Source organism: Betta splendens, chromosome 9 (assembly GCF_900634795.4).
Source record: "Betta splendens chromosome 9, fBetSpl5.4, whole genome shotgun sequence".
NCBI lineage: Eukaryota > Metazoa > Chordata > Actinopteri > Anabantiformes > Osphronemidae > Betta > Betta splendens.
In genome coordinates this window covers 1,951,087-1,971,709 of record NC_040889.2, presented here as the reverse complement: position 1 = coordinate 1,971,709, position 20,623 = coordinate 1,951,087, and the positions used below count along the sequence as shown (strand labels likewise).

The 20,623-nt window shown below is 37.6% G+C and overlaps 1 protein-coding gene across 7 annotated transcripts in view; it reads left to right on the top strand.

Annotated features, from left to right (window-relative positions):
• arhgef39 (Rho guanine nucleotide exchange factor (GEF) 39) overlaps positions 1 to 13,482 on the top strand; it is a 31,990-nt gene extending 18,508 nt beyond the window's left edge. Inside the window, exons 8-12 of one of the 7 annotated variants that reach the window (XR_003786813.3) lie at positions 4,078 to 4,307; positions 9,271 to 9,359; positions 11,364 to 11,499; positions 12,069 to 12,194; positions 12,325 to 12,375. Coding sequence is in view for 5 of the 7 variants with exons in the window: in XM_029160804.3 (XP_029016637.1) it covers positions 4,078 to 4,307; positions 9,271 to 9,359; positions 11,364 to 11,499; positions 12,097 to 12,194; positions 12,322 to 12,361 (593 nt within the window). In the remaining 2 variants the exon portion in view is untranslated. Of the gene's footprint in view, positions 1 to 4,077; positions 4,308 to 9,270; positions 9,360 to 9,439; positions 9,634 to 11,363; positions 11,500 to 12,068; positions 12,195 to 12,321 lie in introns of those variants that run through there. The other 6 variants (XR_008695517.1, XM_029160806.3, XM_029160805.3 and 3 more) reach the window with 6 other exon arrangements.
• Positions 13,483 to 20,623: the final 7,141 nt, after the last annotated feature.

Here is a 20,623-nt window from a genome sequence, read left to right as displayed (position 1 = left end):
AAAGGGCCTGTGGGTGCTGTGTTTGCAGCCTGCTGGTGACTGAGAGCAGGGTCTCAGAAGCTGTGTCAGCGTTAGCGGAGGGTGGGACGTACACAGCAATTATTATAACGTGTGTGAACTCCCTTGGCAGGTAGAATGGCCTCATGCCCATCGCTAACAGCTCAATGTCTCTGTTACCCAGCTTCATTTTGACAGTGCAATGTCGTGGCATACACCACCTGATGTTCATAAACACAGCCAGACCCCCTTCCCTTCCTCTTACCGCTGTTCTCCGTTCTGTCCGCACGTAGCAGATGAAAATTGTCCAGTGCGACAGTCGAGTACGGGATGAGTGACGTCAGCCAGGTCTCCGTGAACAGCAGGACGCTGCTCGTTCTGTACTGCGGCTGGTACCGTGTGAGCGCTGCGAGCTTGTCGATCTTGTTGGGGAGAGATCTCACGTTCCCCATGATGACGGAGGGGACAGCGGGCCTGAAGCGTCCCATTTTCTCCCGTCTTAGTTTTCCGGCGCGACGCCCACCTCAGGTCTTCACCAGCACCTCAGCGGTGATCTCGTGTCTGTCTCTGGGCAGAACTACGGCGCTGCGCAGTGCGATCAGCTGCTCCGCGGTGTAAACAATGCGCGCTCTGACCCCAACGCACATCGTAACTTTAAAACAGCGTTTGTACTGCGCCAAACTTTAAAAAAAAAAACTAGATAAAAGCTGTGTACAGGTTGTGTACACTAATGTTACTAACAACACACTAGAAAGGTAAACTTAAATAAGTGAAGAAAGTAATAAATAGAAGTAAGAGGACAGGAGCTGTTGTGACCAGCAGCCAGCTCGACCGGCGCCGGATGAAAAAAAAAAAAACATTGGATATGTTATTAGACAAAGTGTGCAAAAATGTTTAACACTGATGGTCTGTGCCCAGAGAAAACAGGGAAAAGCGGCAGTTTTATGTGTTGTGGTTGAAAACAGTCATATCCTACAACACACAGAATGCATTGTGCTTCCGACCTGCAGTGATTGAACCTACCTGATCCTGCAGGGCGTTAGCCCTCCAGTTTACAGACAAACATTCGGACGATGTTTAAATATAACCTTTTGTTAAAAAGGTATAGCAGTGTGTTTGAATAAAAACATCATTTCTAGGTCGTTAAGCAGCCCTATATTTTGAATCAAACCAGACAGTTGTTAGAAAGTCTCAGATTCTTCATTTAGCCAAAACCCTCTTCTTTTTTTCATCTGCTGTTAGTGGCTGGCAAAACAAGATGGTTTTCCCTTCTAAATGTCTCTTTCAGCAGTCTGGCTCAGCCCCCCCTCTCAACCTGACTTGTAAGGGCAGGTACAGAGAAAACTAGGAAGCACTAGTTGTAGTCTGTGAGCACACAGCAAAAACTCCCCTGATGATGTCTCGGGGGACTTTTGCAAAGGAAAAAATGATAATTTCATGCACATAAAGTATGGAGAAATCTGTGTCCCTTCATTCTGAAATACTACCCACCATCATTTTAGTCAACCCCCACCAAGCATTATTTTAAGTTTTATGGGTCTGTCAGAAGAGTCCTTTTAGTATCAAACATTTTAACTGAGCTTTGATAGGACTAACTTAGTGATGGTCATATGAAAACTTTAACTTGTACCACCAGAGCATTTAATGAGATGCATAATTTTTCTAATATTTCTCCTTATTGAACCTGGGATTGTGTGTCTTTACCATTTCCCAACATCAATGATATTTTAAAATCAATTTACCCCTGTCTGACCCTGCCAATTAATTACAGTGGACTTGGCTGTAGCTTAAAATATTCATTCTAAGCCCCAGAGGCTAGTTGTGATCACAGGCCACAGGTTGGAGCAATTACCCAAACACCTAGTATTTAGGCTGAATGTTCATTTTATCTATCCAACGTCTTGCTTATTAGCTATCAGCCTGCGTCTACCAGTCAGTCTCATGAGCCACACCTAGGAGGACTACTAAGGGCTTTTATTCAGTTTTACACAGTTTTAGTTTGTCTTATGAGGTGCTAGTCTTCAATTGCTATTAAAATTGGTACAGGCTTCTAAATTGGTCACAAGTTGGCAGGGAGTTGAAACAGCTGAGTATGGTGCAGTCAAAACAATCTGGAGCTGACTAAATAGAAAACAACACCCCTACAACAAGTAAGGAAGTTAAACTTCAACTTACTCCTTTTATATGAGCCACCTTCTCAAGTGCTTCAAAATCAGAAGCACTGTAAAAACCCTGCACAAAGCGGAGCCTTGAAAGTTATTTGCCCATGAAGTGCAAATGGTTTGGTGAAATAGTCAAGAGGCACAGTATCCAAGTTATTTGAAATGGTATTTCAAAGAAACCCGCTCTTCATTGCCTAAGCAATGTCACACATTGAATATATCTATAGCATGCCGCATTGTGGTAAGGGAGCCCTGAGAGGAGGGCCTGAGGACTTAAATACATAATAAAGTGCTTATATTAACATACATCCAAAGCTGGACATTTAGTGAACATGTAATAAATCCTAAACATACTGTACGTTGAGGATTTACTACATGTTAGCTCTCTGCAAAGACAGCTGTAGTCTCTTTGCTAAATTAGAACATAGACTTTTACCAACTTCTGTTAAAAAACATAATTTGGTTCTTTTAGGGCTGTTTTAAGCTGGCCTTATGGATTGATGCCAAATACTGCAGGTTATTTAGTCTTACTACTGCTGGTTTAACTGTTTTTTTTTAAACTGGGAGCATGTACACTGCTCAAAAAATAAAGGGAACACTTAACTTCTTAGGCCCCAATGCTTTTTTCTAATGGGTTTCTGAAAAATGGCATAGCTACATTCCAACAAATTTACCTCAGCAACCACAAAGTCTATTTGACTGCAAATAGTAATAGTAGTAATCATAATGTAGGAGACACTTGTGAGATGTGATATGAGGTGTAAAATTAGTGTAGGTGTTACTGATATGATGTTTATGAATAATAGAAAAGTGAAATGTTTCAGACAAAATTTTAGAATGAATATCTCGGTAAAGCAGAGGCTGCTGAAACGTCTAACCCCCATGAAATCATAGCACAATCAGTGAACATCAACTCAGCAAAAAGTTGGTTTCAATACAGTAAAGCAGGACCAAGTTAAAACTTTTTATGAAAACGGGCAAATGAGTTTAGGAGTTTCCTAGTGTAAATATTCTATATTTTTTCCACTACTATCCACCTAAAACAGCAATAAAAGTTATCAATATATCCAAATACCACTTACCTATACCAATCTAAACATACGTGAAGGTGTTCATTCGTTTCCACCATTTCCAATGGGGGGGGGCAGTTGTCTGTGCAGCCATATCTTTGTCTAGCAGTAACTGATTGTGACAAGTAATATGTCTTTTTACTTGTTATAAGCTATGGAATTGGCCTGGTAGTGGTAGCTAGTAAAAATGGCTGATTGTGTTTTATGGCCCTGGTGCAATGAAAAAATCTCACCAAATGATACCCCCTTTAAATCACTTCAGACAAGCTCTGTGGGATTGCTAGAGAGTAACAGTGAGGAAATAACCCCCCAGAAGGTAGAAATAATAGAGAATGGGATCAGTTCACCATTAATATGGACTTTGTGTGATGATATTTAAATGTGTATATTGTTTATTTAGCTAGTGATTAGCTTAGCGTATGTCATTCCTTGGCTCATAACTCACCACGTGATAGCTAGCATGCTTTGGTGCATATCCTTAGATTCCTTTAGATTAGAGCTTTCATTTGAGCCCTTGTTTGTGTGTTGCATAAAGTATCACAGTGGTAAACCTATGAGTGGGTTGCAAACTAGCCCAGGGCTGCCTATAATGCTAATTACATGCCAGCAGTTTATTGTATCTTATCTTCATCTGTGTTTGATGTAGGTGAAGGACTACAGTGTTGTAGCCCTCAGCCCTGCTGTTTAATTTGATGTTAGCTATGTCTATATTCATGCATTTGTTTATTCTGTAAAACACACTGTTTATCCTGTAACCCTGTCTGTTTTGCGTCTATTTACTCATAACATTGACTTGTACTAGACTGGAAGAAGGCAATAACCCAGTTTGTTACTTCTGGCTCTTACAGGGCGGTGGTACATCCGTGAGGGCTGGCTGAAGGTGGTTCCTCCTAAAGGGGCACAGACAAAGCCCATGATGTTCTTCCTGTTTTCTGACATGCTGCTGCAGGCCAAGCGCTGCAGCCCACTGTATCCTACTAATGGAAATAAGTTTGTCGGCCAACATGCCTACCCCCTGCAGGACTGCACAGTGGAGAAGGTATTCGGCCACACAAAAAGCCAGGGAGGCTTACTCAGTGTAAGTAGGCCTACCTAAAAAAAAATGTACCTCCAAAGCATAAGATGGACATAATTGGAGTGGGTGGGTTCGGCACCAGTCCAATCATGATCCAGAGAATATGATGAGAACACTTTACTTACTACTCAAGGGATTAATATATATTGGCAAACTAATGGTCAAAACTATTGACTCCTATTAACTAAACCTTTCTTTCAAATTCAGAAAACATAAACACAGGCATTAAAGTACCCACATGGAAATAAAGAAATAAAGTATATTTCCATTTCTATAAATATATAATTTCTATATAGTATAGAATTCAGAACAAAACAAACATCCTTGATTATAATAGAACTAAATCCACAGTAGGAAATTAAATATGGACAACCATAGGAAAACAACTCAATGGAAACTTGATCTTGGTTTACTTAAAAATAACCCAGTGTGTTACTTTTGGCATACATACTTAAGCCTGAGCATGGTTCTTACAACAAATGTGAAAACACGAATAAAGAAAGTTAGAGTTCCACAAATCTAACAAGCACATACTTGAAAACTGAATCCACCGGATGTGGTTGTGCCACAGCAGATAATTTGAAGTTACTGTGTTCATACAGGGGTATATAGACAACGGAGGAAGGCGCCATTTCTTGACCAACAAGAAATGCGTGTGAGGGCAGGCATAGGGTGTGGCTGGAGTGAGAAAGCAACAGAGCCTGCCTCTTTTTCTCCCCCACAAGCTTCTTTGAAGCACAGTAAGCTTGTCGCTACTAGAAAGTAGGTTTCAAAACAGCTACTGGCTGAGATTTTTTTATACAAAACGATAAAAGGAATAAGTCAAGTAAACAAAATGTTTATGCATCAAGGGTTTACTGCCACTGCTGCATGTCATCAATTTGTTTTATTTATTTTTGAGGATTTGTGCCTAACACCTAATGTTGTGCTGCTAGTGTTTCCTGGTATGCAGAAACTATTACTTATTAGAAGTTGTCAAAGATGCTGGTTTGATTTAAAAAAAGATAAGGATAACATATTTACTATTAGTATATACACTTAGTATAGTTAAAGTGTTCTTGATTAATCCACCTGACATTACAACGTACATTCAACACACTGCAAAGCAAGATAATCTTTGGTAGTTTCTGCCTTGCTACTACTGTAGATGTGTGTGACTTGATTTGTCAAGGGTGAATTAAAATATTTTTTTTACTGACTGAAGAATAGTCTGAATAGTGAATTTAGTCATGGTTTATGTATTGTATACATGATGACTGTCAGGACAAAATTGTTTAATTGTTGGATCAGATTATATTGTGGATCAATCTACATCCTTCTCAAGCCTGCTGTTACTCTACACCAGCCTGATGCACATTATCTAATAGCAGCAATGGCATTTTATTAGCCTCTTATCCTAGCAAGGCACACTCGATAACGTTACACTTAATTTCTCATAAGGACACTTTATTGATCCTGGTCCTCTACCTGAGCTCAAGGAAAAGGGCTGTCAGCACTCCAGGGCCTTCCTCATCTATAACCATGAAGAATTAAAGCCAAATTAAATTTGACAGCTGTAAATGCCATGGCAATATATATGCAAAGTCAGGTGGGAAAGATCATTTTTATTAAAAATCATTGGGGTTTTTTTCTAGTCACCCATGTTTGTAGAAACTGCCTTTTTATCTGTGGCTCTGCCTCTATTTTTTTCTCTTTAATCGTCCTCTGTCTGTTTTGACCTCTCCTGCTATTCCTCTTCTCTGCCACATTCCACCTGCTAATATCCTATCGCTATTTGAATATTTTCCCTCATCCATGACCAATATTCTGTCTTAATGTATAAATAATCAAGCCAAATTATGTGTGTTGAGGCTCTGTGCTCTGTCATTCTTATTATACAAAGTAATTTGTACCTACTGTAAAAGGGTCAGATTTCTTGCCAAATCTCTCTCATTACCACATTGCTATTGAGGTGGAATCAATTTTTACGTAAAGTGACAAGTGCCTAATATCATATGCCACTCAATAAAGCCTTGCTCCCTGAACTCTATAATTAGATAATACATTTGATAACAATATATTTGAAATCTTAATGCATTACTGTATAATTAGAGACACTCCCTTCTCACGGAGTAAAATATCATTGTTTAATGAGCCGTTCTCTTCTGTCTAGAAGGAGATGAGTTGTACATCATTAGTTACTTGTATAGTTGGTCCATGTACGTACACGTTATCGGGTGGGTTATGGTAGCACAGTATTTTTAAGTTGTTTATAGTAAGCAAGCTTCACACTAGCTCCCCGAGCGCCTCATGTGTGGCTGCTCACTGATACTCCTCGTGTGTGTATGGGTCAAATGCAGAGAAAAGAATCTTCCAAAGGGATCAATAAAGTATGACTTTACTCTAACGGACAAAGGAACTGAAACTGTAGTATTCCCAAGTCTCCTGTGATCGAAAGTAGGCAAACTGGCAAACAAATATGATTGGTGTGCCTCACAATCCAAAATCGAAATGCACTAAACTCCAGGAAAAAGCTATGTTTCAGCTGTGAAAGAAGGGCTAAAACAAACAAAGGCATATGGCATAACAATCCTGAGGAAATACAGTCAGGTCTATAAATATTGGGACAGTGACACAATTCCAACATTTTTGGGCTCTATACACCACCGCAATGGATTTGAAATAAAACGAACAAGACGTGCTTCAACTGCAGCCTGTCAGCTTTAATTTGAGGGTATTTACATCCAGATCAGGGGAATGGTGTAGGAATGACAACAGTTTGCGTATGCGCGTCCCACTTGTTAAGGAACCAAAAGTAATGGGCCAATTGGCTTCTCAGCTTTTCGATGGCCAAAGATGAGATCCAAACAGCTGTCAGTATCAGTGAAGCAAGACATCATTAGGCTGAAAAAACAAGAAAACCATCAGAGAGATAGCAAAAATATTAGGCGTGGCCAAAAAGACTGTTTGGAACATTCTTAGGAAAGAAGGAATGCACTGGTGAGCTCAGCAACATCAAACGACCCGGAAGACCATGAAAACAACTGTGGTGGATGATTGAAGAATTCTGTCCCTGGTGAAGAAAACACCCTCCACAACAGTTGGTCAGATCAAGAACACTCTCCAGGAGCTAGGTGTATGTGTGTCAACAATCAAGAGAAGACTTCACCAGAGTGAATACAGAGGGTTTATCACAAGATGTAAACCATTAGTGAGCCTCAAAAACAGGAAGGCCAGATTTAAAGTTTGCCAAACAACACCTAAAACAGTCTTCACAGTTCTGGAACAACATCCATGACCAAGATCAACTTACCAGAGTGATGGAAAGAGAAGAGTATGGAGAAGGAAAGGAACTGCTCATCATCCTAAGCATAAAACCTCATCAGTGAAGCATGGTGGTGGTAGTGTCATGGCGTGGGCATGTATGGCTGCTAATGGAACTGGTTCTCTTGTATTTATTGATGTGACTGCTGACAAAAGCAGCAGGATGAATTCCGGGCAATATCATCTGCTCATATTCAGCCAAATGTTTCAGCACTCATTAAACAGCGCTTCACAGTGCAAATGGACAATGACCCAAAGCATACTGCAACAGCAATTAAAGGCACATATGCAAACTGTTGTAATTCCTACACCTTTCACCTGATTTGTATGTAAATGCCATGAAATTGAAGCTGACAGACTGCACTTGAAGCACATATTGTTTGTTTCATTTCAAATCCATTGTGGTCGTGTATAGAGCCAAAAATCCTTTTGCACAAAAACAAAAGTAAGCAAGCGAAAGTTAAAATGTGACAATACTCACAGGCTTGAATTCTTCTTGGCATGAACAGAAAAAATGTTGTGGTTGTATATCTCTGGTAATGGCAGATAAACAGAGAACATGGTTGTTATAAAACAACAGGTGAACTTGATAAAGTATGTCTAATCTAATCTAATTACCTTGGTTAAGTAAAATGGAGAAATGGAAATTCAAAATAAAAGCACCAAAACAAGAAGTGGCATAGACAATGGGTAAATGTGAAAGGTCACCTAATTAAATTCTCCACACCTGTTATATATATATATATATATATATAATGTATTTTTTTAGTATAATTACACTTCATTGAAACCTATTTGTTTGCTGGTATTTACAATCTTAGGCTAGTTTTATCAATGTGCAGCTAGATGGGGTAAGACTACCATTAACTCAAACCAAGAAGGACACAGGTCCTTAACCCTTTGCCTGTCGCCAGGGTGCGTCCCTTGCTGCACTATACTACAGTATGTGACGTCACATTCATTTGTTTTAAAGTGTGCATATGTCTGAAACTTTTTTGCCACTGCAATTTTTATTTTAATGTTTCACTTATTCTCAACTATATTACTCCCCCTTCAACCATTACAATGTTGTCAAACATGCCCTTCCTGGAGGACTTGTGAAGTTGTCTTGATCTTGATGGAAAAAGATGAAAGGGCAGCATGAAAAATATGAGAAAGGGTTGTGTCTGACGTTAAGAGAGAGTGGATTTACCTGTACAGACAAGGCTTCTCTGATATCTCTTTCAAACCACTTGTTTTTTCTGTCAGAATATGAACAATGTTATCCTCAAACAAGTGAGCTCTGTATTTTAAAATGAGATACACTGTAGATACTGGACCTTATCTATTATTTCTTCTGTGCTGGGTCGTTCTCTTGTGTAATGGATATGAATCTTTTTAACTCTAGAAGAAAGACTTGAGACTTTCAACAATTTTTAGACATCATCTGGATGACTAAGAATCTTCACCACCATATTGGGCTTTAAACTGCTTTTAATCTGTCTATTCTTTTTCTACTGTGCAATGGACTGGGAAAGGACAACATGCTATATGGATGTTAGTCCCATTATAACAATCAAGGATCCCTATGTTAACTGTATTGCTGTCAGTGCAACATTAATCCAAACAGTTATCATTTCACATTGCCATTAAATCTCCTAACTACTACCCTCTATCTCTTCAGTTATCCTTTCCTAAAGCCAAACTTCTATTGATGTCCAGTAACCAAGTGGATCTTAATGAATGGTACAAAAGCCTGACATCAGCAATCAGGTATGCACCTGCTACACTTATACAGTATTTTAGGTAAATACATAGTTCGAGATTTGTGAATTTTGGCACTCTCTGCTTAGACTGCTGTACCTGCAACCTGGCTCCAGATAAGTGGCTGAAAATGGATGGATGGAGATTTGTGTTTCAATTTTCTGTGCTCTATTAGGAAAGATAAATTTTGACTACTCATGTGCAACATAACATCAGGTTTCACTGCACAGGTAGCAGGACCTCAAGTCAATCAACTTGACATTAAAAGCAGTATATACCTTTGTATTCTGAAAGGTTCTTTCCATTAAAGTTTTCTTTTAGTAATTGGAAACTACAGTAATACTTTTTTCAGCTTTACAAATGGAATGATCTTCCATTTTTACGGCTCTCCTGCATTGTGTATGTAGCAGACATTCTCAATGGAAAACAGTCCTAGGCCAGTCAAATGCACACACTATAAAGGCAAACCAAGTTTTGCTTTCTCTCTTTGGAAGGAAACTGTTCTGCTATAAACTGTTTTATATATTTATGGTTTCGTTAACATCTAGTATTCAAATGCAAAGTTCCATATATGTTAAATTTACTCTTGTGGCACAATATAAATTTGAAATTTAATTTTTAAAAATGATGTTTAAAGTGCACAAGTAAAAACATGTCCTATGTTATTGTCTTTTGACACATTTTGTATTAGCATGAGACAATATAAATTTAAAACTTAAATCTCATACCTTAATCTGGTCTTTTTTCCCTTCTAGATACAGACTAAAATGTAGAGGTGAAATAAGAAATATAAATATTTAGCAGTATTTATTCATAATATTAGTTTCCTGGATATGAGTGAAATTTATTAATAATCATAACATTATTGTGATGTGCATACTTTCTAACTTTCACCAGATATAAAAGGTGTCATAGTAAAGTTTCCACAATGTCCGATACTGTCCCTCAGGCCTGACTGTCTGAGAGACATCATTGATCAGCTAGGCCTCAATAAGTTTTCTCCCAGTTACCCTGGCTGCAGCTCCCTGGAGGTGGCTCAGAGTCAGCCCCATTGTGAGGGGACAGGCTATGCTAAACGCCCTGACCCATATGTCCCTGGCCAAGCTTATTAGTTTATCACTTTGGCAGGGAGGACAAAGAAGGCTGTACAAAAAGCCCAGACCACCCAACAGATGGGGGCTGTGGCTGCAGGGTGACAACTCTAATCTCAAGGCAGTGTCATTAGTGTTGGTGGAGGATTGGGGAGAATACAAGCTGGGAGGACCTGAGGTCAGCAGAGTGTAGAGCTGAGGGAGGGACTGTCCAGACTGACAACTTTGAATCAATCAGTTGATATCACTGATATGACATATGAGACTTGAAAAGTAAATGTCATTTTAATGTTTTAAGATTTCAATTACATAATACTAATTTGTAACACCATTAGGCTGTTTTCTTAATGCTTGTTTTATCTGTTATACGAATACAGTATTTATTTCCACATCCACGCCTCAGCCAGGCGACTTAATCAATGCGTAGCTCAATGTCTGAAGGTTTAGTCATATCCTTTAGTCAGTTAGACTGAAGAGGCCACCTGGTTTGGTGGTTAAACTTTCTACTGTCAAGAGGTCGTTCAGGTGACATGACTCATTCTTCCAATAATTTCACCTGGATGACTGAGAATCTTCAGCAATGCATGGCTCAATGCTGGGGATGGGACCACTGGGAATGGTAATGTAAAGAGTAATGGCAGGTTAACACTTACTTACCTTTGTATCTGCAGAACTCTGACCCTCTTCACTTTCTTATACATAGAAGATATTTAATTGATCAGCAAGTGGTTTTGTTTTGTTTTGGTTTATTTTTTGAGACAAATTTGGTCTTCTATGCGACAGTTCAATCAATCCAACACAGTTATTAAAAATAAATTTAAATAGAGTAAAAGAGTAAAGAAATTTACTCAAATACAACCAAAATCCTTTTTTTGTACCTGAACCTGATTGTTTGCTCAATAACTGTCTGGTGTGGTCATAGGAAATTGCATTCTACACAGACAGTGGTCCATCAAAGAGATGAGTTTTGCCCGAGAACTCTCCGTGAAGCTCCTGAGAACAATAGCACCAGCAATAGTACCACCACAACCGCCATCCCTCAAAGAAATAGAAACTTGGTGAGTTATATACTTACATAGAAACAGTTATATATAAATTCATACATCAGTACAATTAAAACAGGTACAGATATAGCAATTATACCTTTTTGTTACAATTGTTATACCATTTCTAAATCAGATTAACTACATTGTCCAAGGTTTATGATACCTGCACACATCATTTTACATAGATATGTGCCAATGAGCAAATCTAAACATGCTTGGATCAAACTTTATGGACACGGCAGTATATTCATGTTTATATTTTTAGCATGAGCTTTAACGTGTAAGGCATTGCTTGTAGTAAGAGTTGGAGTGTTGTATTTTCACATGAAAATCTGGGCTTAATTTAAAAACTTTAAATGTAAAGCTGTTGTTACACTGTTTGTGTTGGCAGACTTTTGTTGGTCACATCAGATTTAAGCAAATATTTTAGCGGATCTATAATTTAGGGGTGTTATTGTACAGTTAAAAGTGTCTAATGTTAAATGTTTCAGTGCCTGAAATTTAGCTAATTAAAATAACATTTCTCATTTATAGAAATACATATTTCAAAAATAGTTAAGCAAATCTCTTTTCAATCACAGCACAAAGCTGTCTTGCCTCTCTGTTTAGGGGAGCAGTGAGAATGATGTTAAAGTCCACAAGTCTTCAGTTGAGTGTAAGAGCAGCGCCCCCAAGAGGATGAAGCAATCTCAAACTCCAGAACAGAGGTTACATATTTTATTGTCTATATTGTTCTTTTTGCCATTTTCACTTTTATCCACTAAAGAAGGGACATATCTTCAATGTTTTTTAACCAATAACCAATTTGTGTCAGCCTTTTTTCTTTCTGTCCAGCAGGGTGGATACATTCTCATTTGGTTGTGTGATCCTCTGATGGACTACCTTTCTACTATAGACCCAAACAGGATGGATTCAGTTCAAACTGTGGATTTCACTTCAGGATGTTTTGAGTTTCATTTGATTTGGCAAAGTCTCTTCTGAAAATTATACTTTTTAATAAGTAAACACAAAGTCAGGAGCAGTTTGGCTTTATCCTAACATCTTTAGCTTTTGATCCTTCTGTGCAGTAAAAACTATTCTGAGCAAATATCTGAACGTTTAACCATCAACCAAAGATTAATGAATGTGGTTCAACAAGCCTTATAAAGTGGAGTTAATCTCTAGAAGTGCATCTTGCCCAGTCAGGACAAGTAGGAAGCCCTTCTGGATTTATGCATGGACCTATTTGATGGAGAGGTAATTATGTTGCCTTCACTTGCTACTAATCTAATATCTGAAATTTGTGTGCATTGCTCACATCCATGTTGCAATGTTATAGTGATGTCATGTGGTTTAGTGCAAATACCATGTCTGAAAATATCTGTAATATAAATATATTGACGGAATGGTCCTCACTAGGTACAAACAAAGAAACAATCAGTGTTGCAGTAATTCACTGCAAAGTAGAAACCTATTTTAAAATAGCTATTTAAAAAAGGGTAACGTCTAATATTTCGTAATAAGTTCACTAGTTTTCATAGGTTGCAAGCTCATTTTACTGTGATATAATTTGTTATTTATATCACATCATGCATTTTATTTTTGTATTATTTCTTATTCATATTACACTGTGAATTTTATTTTGGTATTGTTTCTTATTCATATCACACCATCTTTCCTTTACTGAACAGTTGAATCACATGCCTGCACATTTTCTGCATAGTACTTCACATATTTTACTAATAATATTATACTTTTTGAATTTTTAATATTCTATTGTATACCTCCTAAGATAAATGAATGCCTTTACACTGATCATAAAGGGACATAGGTAATAGAAATATGTATAAACATGAATCGATCAAAGCAAGTCATTGCATGTATTTTACAGCTGCCAGTAGTTTCACATGTCAGAAATTTATATACATACATAATAATCGATGGTAGTTTTAAAACTGTATGTCTGTAAAAACAGCTTCTCATTTTTACAACTCTTTATTAAATATTACACATGAATTGAAACTGTGGCTCTAATAATTCCTCATACTGGGTAAGATTGTCTGAGTAGGAAAGGCAAAATAATGAAATAAATCGTATCCACAGCAACAACAACAAAAACACTATAGGTTCAAAGGTAATTACAAACTGAAAGATGGAGGGAAAAAATATGGCTGTGGTTGAAAAGCCCAAGAACACATGAGTAACTAAATGTGGCAGGCTTTAACAGAAACACAACTCTGATTCAGGTGATTAGTTGCACTCCAGAGGCAGAGACTCTAATGCTGATGAAGATATTTTAAATATTTAACATATCTATAGATGGACTGCAGTGCTGAGAGTGATTGGGTTTCTATTTTAGAAGACAAATGATGGGTGGTCACCATAACTCCAGAGAATACCATTCCATGACATTGATCTGTTTCTATTCAATAAAGCATTATCAGTCAGACTATATTGGGCTTCTCTGAACCCTATGCTGGTTTTCTGCAGTACTGCTCTTTCAAGTGAATTTGGAGCTGGTTCCAGAGGAGCCTGAATAGTTAAAAGCTCTGCCTCTCATTCTACATTTGGCAGGACAAGTAGAAAAACACTAAAAGTAGACTGAAGTGTTCTTTTGGGATCAAATGGAACTATGAAGTTTTTAAGGTATGATTGAGCATAATCATTACAGTAAGTGCTTTGTATGTAACAAGAAGGATTTTAAATTCTATTCTAGTCAGTGGAAAGATGATGACGTAGGAGATATGTAATCTCTCTTTCAGAATTGTAGGGTTTTAACGAGAATTAGGACATACCATCAGTAAGGAGTTATAGATGTCCAGCCTCAAAGTAACAAATGTGTGGACTAATTTTTCAAAATCATTTTTAAAAAGCTCCTAATTTTAGCAATACTTCTAACATAAAACTTGGAAGATTTTCTTCCTTTATATAAAAGGTAAAGGAAATACTTTGGCTATGTGCTGGAAAGAGGCCAAAACACTGCTTTACATGTACCATCGCATCTCCTCGTGATTCACCATTACAGTAAAATATTATACAAATGTTACCCAAAGGAGACATGTAAGTGAAAAAGCCCAAGAAGATTGTTGAGAAAAAAAGATGTAAACTTTGGGGAAACTTCCCTTTGGATTTGCCTGAATTATTGGAATGCCACCTCCTTTCGAACTCTTAAGACTTCTGCTTTGAGGTGCGGATCTCTGAATCTTACTATGGAACTAACCTTCCAATTCACTGCCTTCTATTTTTTTTTAAAGGGCCACACTATCTAGCACTGTAGGCAGTGAAACTGCAGCATTAGAAACAAGATAATCAGAACTCATGCTGTCTGTTCTGTATTGTATGGGGTGCCAAATGTAAAAGGAGCACCTATAACTAGTTTTCTCACATTTAACTAAATGACACAACATGTTTTCTCACATTTAGTTAAATGTGCAAAAGTCTAAATGTAAATGTTAAATGTTAAATGTAAATGTTAAATGTTAAATGTAAATGTTAAATGTTAAATGTAAATGTTAAATGTAAATGTTAAATGCTAAATGTTAAATGTAAATGTTAAATGTAAATGTTAAATGTAAATGTTAAATGCTAAATGTTAAATGTAAATGTTAAATGCTAAATGTTAAATGTAAATGTTAAATGTAAATGTTAAATGTTAAATGTAAATGTTAAATGTAAATGTTAAATGTTGGCCGAGTGTAAAACTGAATATTCATGAATGGGCAAGTAGACTCCATCCCTACCCTCAAACAGCGCTGGTCTCAGATCAGAGACGCGAACTCAATCACCTCAAACTGTGCGCGCAAACCCCGCCCACATCTGATCTGGAAACTTTTGTTTTTAGCCTGGACGTAACTTCGGCTAGCTAGTATAGTTAGCCAACTAATTCTCCACCGGCGCCACAGAAATATTCTTTTTAAACCCACTTGACTCCTCATTAATGGTGTTTACGACAGAACGGCAGTTTGAAGCGGAGCCTCAGCCCGCACACCTGCCGTTACAGCCCGTTCAATCTCCCCCAACGGGAGGGAGTCGGAGCTGGCGGCCATGATGGCTTCGACTTCAGGCTTCTCTCCAGTATTTTCGTGCACCGATCCAGAGTCAGATGTGGGCGAAGCTATGCGTACTGTTTGACGTGTTTGAGTTCGCGTCTCTGATCTGAGACCAGCGCTGTTTGAGGGTAGGGATGGAGTCTTGCCCATTCATGAATATTCAGTTTTACACTCGGCCAACATTTAACATTTACATTTAACATTTAACATTTACATTTAACATTTAACATTTACATTTACATTTAACATTTAACATTTAGATTTAACATTTAACATTTAGATTTAACATTTAACATTTACATTTAACATTTATATTTAACATTTAACATTTACATTTAACATTTAACATTTACATTTAACATTTAACATTTAGATTTAACATTTAACATTTACATTTATATTTAACATTTACATTTATATTTAACATTTACATTTAGACTTTTGCACATTTAACTAAATGTGAGAAAACATGTTGTGTCATTTAGTTAAATGTGAGAAAACTAGTTATAGGTGCTACTTTTACATTTGGCACCCCATAGTATTGTATGTTTTCTGACTACCATGGATCTTGTCCTGGGTGTAGATTGTGGCCCCCAGCTGTGCCAGAGGCTTGGCCCTGTCCCAGAGGCCCAGCGTCGACGACCATTTAAACAAATGGATTTGGTGAAGAGCTGAAAAGATTGTAGTGCAGTGTCAATAGGAAATCCAAAACTGACGAGAATAGACAACTCTCTGGCTTATGCCCTTCTACTTGCTCTAGCTAACCAACTCTAGCAGAGTGTCCATGTGTTTATACTTGTTGTATATTATGTTACTGCATGCAAGATTGTATCACTAAACAGGAGTCAATATGCTGATTCCTGGGTGTTCCCTCTCTAGCTACTGCAGCCTGGAAAGCTCCCTGGAGGGCTGAGACTGGCTATCCGTGCAATTCATGGCCTCTGACCTACTGTAGACCTACTGGTTCTGGGGGTAGATACTGTAAAAGCCCCCATTGCAGGGTTTCTGCTGCTGAATCTACTGTAGTATGGGAAGGCAGGCCTTTCTGTCTATTCATTTGTATGCCCATTGTTTCATAATGACATTAAAATTCCAATAAACTGTTTATTAATATTTTCAAAGCCACATTTTATCATACTCAACATGGCCAACTGACACACATGTCTGGTCCTGTTTGCACTTCAAATTTTAGAAAATTTGTAAAACATTCAAGATATCTAATGCCTCACAGTAATAAGGCCCAGATCTGTTTTTGAGTTGAGTTTGCATCTTTTCCGCTTCGCCTGTATGCGTTTTCTCAGGGTACCCAGGTTTCCTCTAACAGTCCAAGACTGTGTACGTAGTTTGATTGGTCTTTCTAACTTACCTGAGTTTAGAGTGAATGATTGCATTATGTGGCCCTTTGACACACTGGTAACCCTTACAAGGACTGGAAACAAAAAGGAAAAGTGGTTAAGTGACATCCAACATATAAAGTTAAGCCCACAATTATTCATACCCCTGGCAAATAAAGTTACTTTTATTCAACTAGGAAAACGTTTCTTTGGTGTAAAAGAGGCATCATTGTGGACAAAAATATTACTCATCTTTTATTTAAGAGACCCTCCAACCTGAAACAGTTGGAGTTTATCACTAAAGATGAATGACCAAATATACCATTAGAGAGATGCAAAAAGATGGTCAGCAATTACAGGAAGCATTTTATTGCTGTAATAAATGATGAATAATGTAAAAATGACACTTTTTTTCAATAATAATTATAAAATACTTTTTTCTACAATGTACATTGTCTTATTATCTTTTGCCATTACCAGTCACACAAAAAATGCTGTTTGAATAAAGGAACTAAGTCAGAATTTGTCAGGGGCATGAATAATTTCAGCCTAGACCATATGTGACCAGCCATTAGCCACAGCCAGTTTTGAGGTTGCTCACAGTTTAACTGGTCTCAGACAGGTAAAGTTAGTGGTCAAATAACTTGGAGGTTTATGACGCAGAGCAGGAAAATAATTTATTTGATATTTTTTATTTCATACAGGACAATTTGTCCTCACAGCCATATAGCTACAATAATTAGTTGTAATCTGCGGTGTCCTGTGTCATGACATAAAGTTAACCAGTTACGATCTTTGATGAAGTTGCTTGAGTGGTCTCCAGGTATGTGCTCACGCTTTTTCTGCTTACGTACTATGTTATTTGTGTTAGGACGTCACTGCTGTTCTTGGGTGGATGGGGGTTTAGCGCCATGAACGCGGACTGACAGGTAGCGATTATGTTTGATTGGCGTGTTTTGCTTGCAGGCAACGTTACCGGTGGGAGTAATGACGTTCGTGTGACTGATGGACCTGAGAGGCTGGTGGGGATTTATTTGGGTGACCCTCCTATCTTAATGCTGCAGCATTAACGTAATTTTGGCTCTGCTCACTGTTTTCTTTACAAAGCCACTGCTGAAAAATGTGCACTGTGTATGCACGCTTTTTAGAGTTTTACCCACTCTCAAGCACAGGATGCACTCACTCATTCACTTCCTCAGCTTCTGCAACTGAGTCTTCCTCTGCCACCCGGTGGTGAATATATCAAAGTACCAAGTAAACGTTCCTGCTCTCTTTCTGGTTTCAGTTTAGATATTTTAAATATAACAATACACAATACAGTAAAAGCTTCCAGCATTCAAGGTATTGTTTTTCTAATCTTTATTATTATTATTATTATGTTTCTTCTGTACGTTTTTTTGTGAGGTCATTAGTCCCGCATACTTCAGCTACAGAAACCGTTCAAAAATCAAAATATTTTTTAAGGAGAAGTGTGTCTCCATTTAACTTTTTCATATCTTTTATACAGTATTTTTCAAGTTATTAAACTTTTTTCAACAATTTCTCCCCATTGAAATGAATGGAAAACCATTTTAAATATTCTTCAGCATTGTCTTCTTTCCGATTCAACTACTTTAGCATACTTTAAGCTACAGACACTGTTCAAACTTCAAACTATTTTTCACGTTCAACTATTAATCTTCCAGACATCTTTTAAACAATTTAATAGTTTCGGATTTAGAGCAGTTTAAATTTTTGGTGGTTTTTGGTTTATTTTCAGCTTTTCCATTAGTGTGTATTGCATGAACTAGAGTGCGTGATGTAACAGCTAGTGTGCGAGGGCTCGTTTTTTTAAGCGAGAACTTTTTTCTTTAACTTTTTTTTTACACTTTTTTACAGCCACAGTTTTCACTCTACAAACATATTTTTTTCACTCGTTTGTAGTCATACTTAACTTCTTTCTAATGATGTGTCTGCTTAAACTCTTAGACATATACTTTATGTTATAACTTTGGTGAAATTAATTAAGCATCTTGTTCATTTATGGTTATAATGTATTCTTGTTGTTTTGTGTGGTATACCATGAGTGAGGAGATTGTGTGTGGGAATGACCCTCAGCGAGCAGTGATATGTTGTGTGGGATTTGCTCTACTAAGGGAGAACCCCAAGAGGGACCATCTTTTCATGTCTGTTTGCCTGCAAGATTAATCTGAATTCTTGCAGCATTTGAGACCTAGATAATTTCACCTTTAGTTAAGCACAGGAATTAACTTGACAGTCAGTTAATTGGCCTTGCTTCTTGCGTATCAAGAAGGACTCTCTCAGTATTTATTTTATTGAATGCTGCTACAGTCTGGAAAGTGTAAACCTAAGCCAAATGTGCATAGTTTAATACAAATCATGCATCAATATTTCTTTTCTACTGTATAAGGAGAAGGTCAAAGTGAACAAGCATTCTGTGATTTAAAGAAGAATTACATAAAACTTTGACAATTTTGACATACTTCAAAATATTGTAATTGAACATAAAGATTAATCTTTTATTTAAACATGAAGATCCAAAATCCAAAAACTCTTCATTAGTCATTGCAAGGGTCACTCCTATTAACACTAGCTTCTGTTATGGTGCATCAACCCACAACAATGCATTGTGCTTTAAATTTGCATATATTGCTGAATGCAGCTGATTGGATCTGCAAAACAAAATGTGCAAGCCACTGAGTGAAGCCAGTGAGCCACAGGATATCAGCTAAAAGACATAGCTGAAGAGCTGTCTCCACGTACGTGTGTGTGTGTGTGTGTGTGTGTGTGTATGTGTGTGTGTGAATTTAACATATTTATTGGTTCAAACAAAGACTAGAGAGTTGCAACATTCACAAAAGGGTAAACCTCAGCAAATGAGAACATTTTAATACAAAATCATGAGTCAATCATTGCAATTTCAATTTTAATATTGTAGTGGCCCACAGCGGTTAGTCCGGTCCTGAGCCGCTAAGGCTTATGGGTAAAACAACCGTACTTTTCTTTGTAGTGTTACAGTTAAAATGAGGATTCAAAAAATGTTATAACTTTGGTGAAATTAATTAAGTATCTTGTTAATTTATGGTTGTAATGTGTTTTTTTTTTGTGTGGTACACTGTAATGGAAAAATTGTGCCTTTGTGCTTTTTCTTATCCAACACACTCGTCATGTGCTGGTTTGGTGCAATACTGAACATTCTTACACAAACAACTAATCTCTTGTGCCCTATCGTAAGTCAAACTCAAATCTTAACTTGGCTCGGCCCGGTGAGAGAGATTTCTTTGTGGTGATTGATTTGATTTGGAAAAAACAAAAAGATTGGAACTTTTATTTTTAATTTGGCTAAAACATTTCAATTGGTTGAAAAAAAAAATCTTATTTGGTTGAAACACCAAATTTGATTAAGAAAATGAATTAGATCAAAAAAAAATATTAATCTCAATAATACATGTTCTTAATTAGGTCAAAGTCTGCTCTGGCTGGTGAGACGATAGTTGCTAAGGGTTGGCTCGTGGAACTGAGCTTTCGTCTGTACTGAGGATACAGACCAGTGCGCATATCTGAGCGCAGTCCACAACAGGAGTGGGCAAGAAAAAAGACGGCTTCTGAAATACGGAGCGCATTTGCAAAGGGAAGTTTGACGCTGAAGGATTACTTCCGCGAAAACTCTGTTGCTAGATTTGAGGGGTTCCCTTTCTATGGAGACGTCTGCAGCCATCACGTTCTGGGCTCATCAGACTCACCAGCTACTACAAGCCCTGCACCAGCATGAAA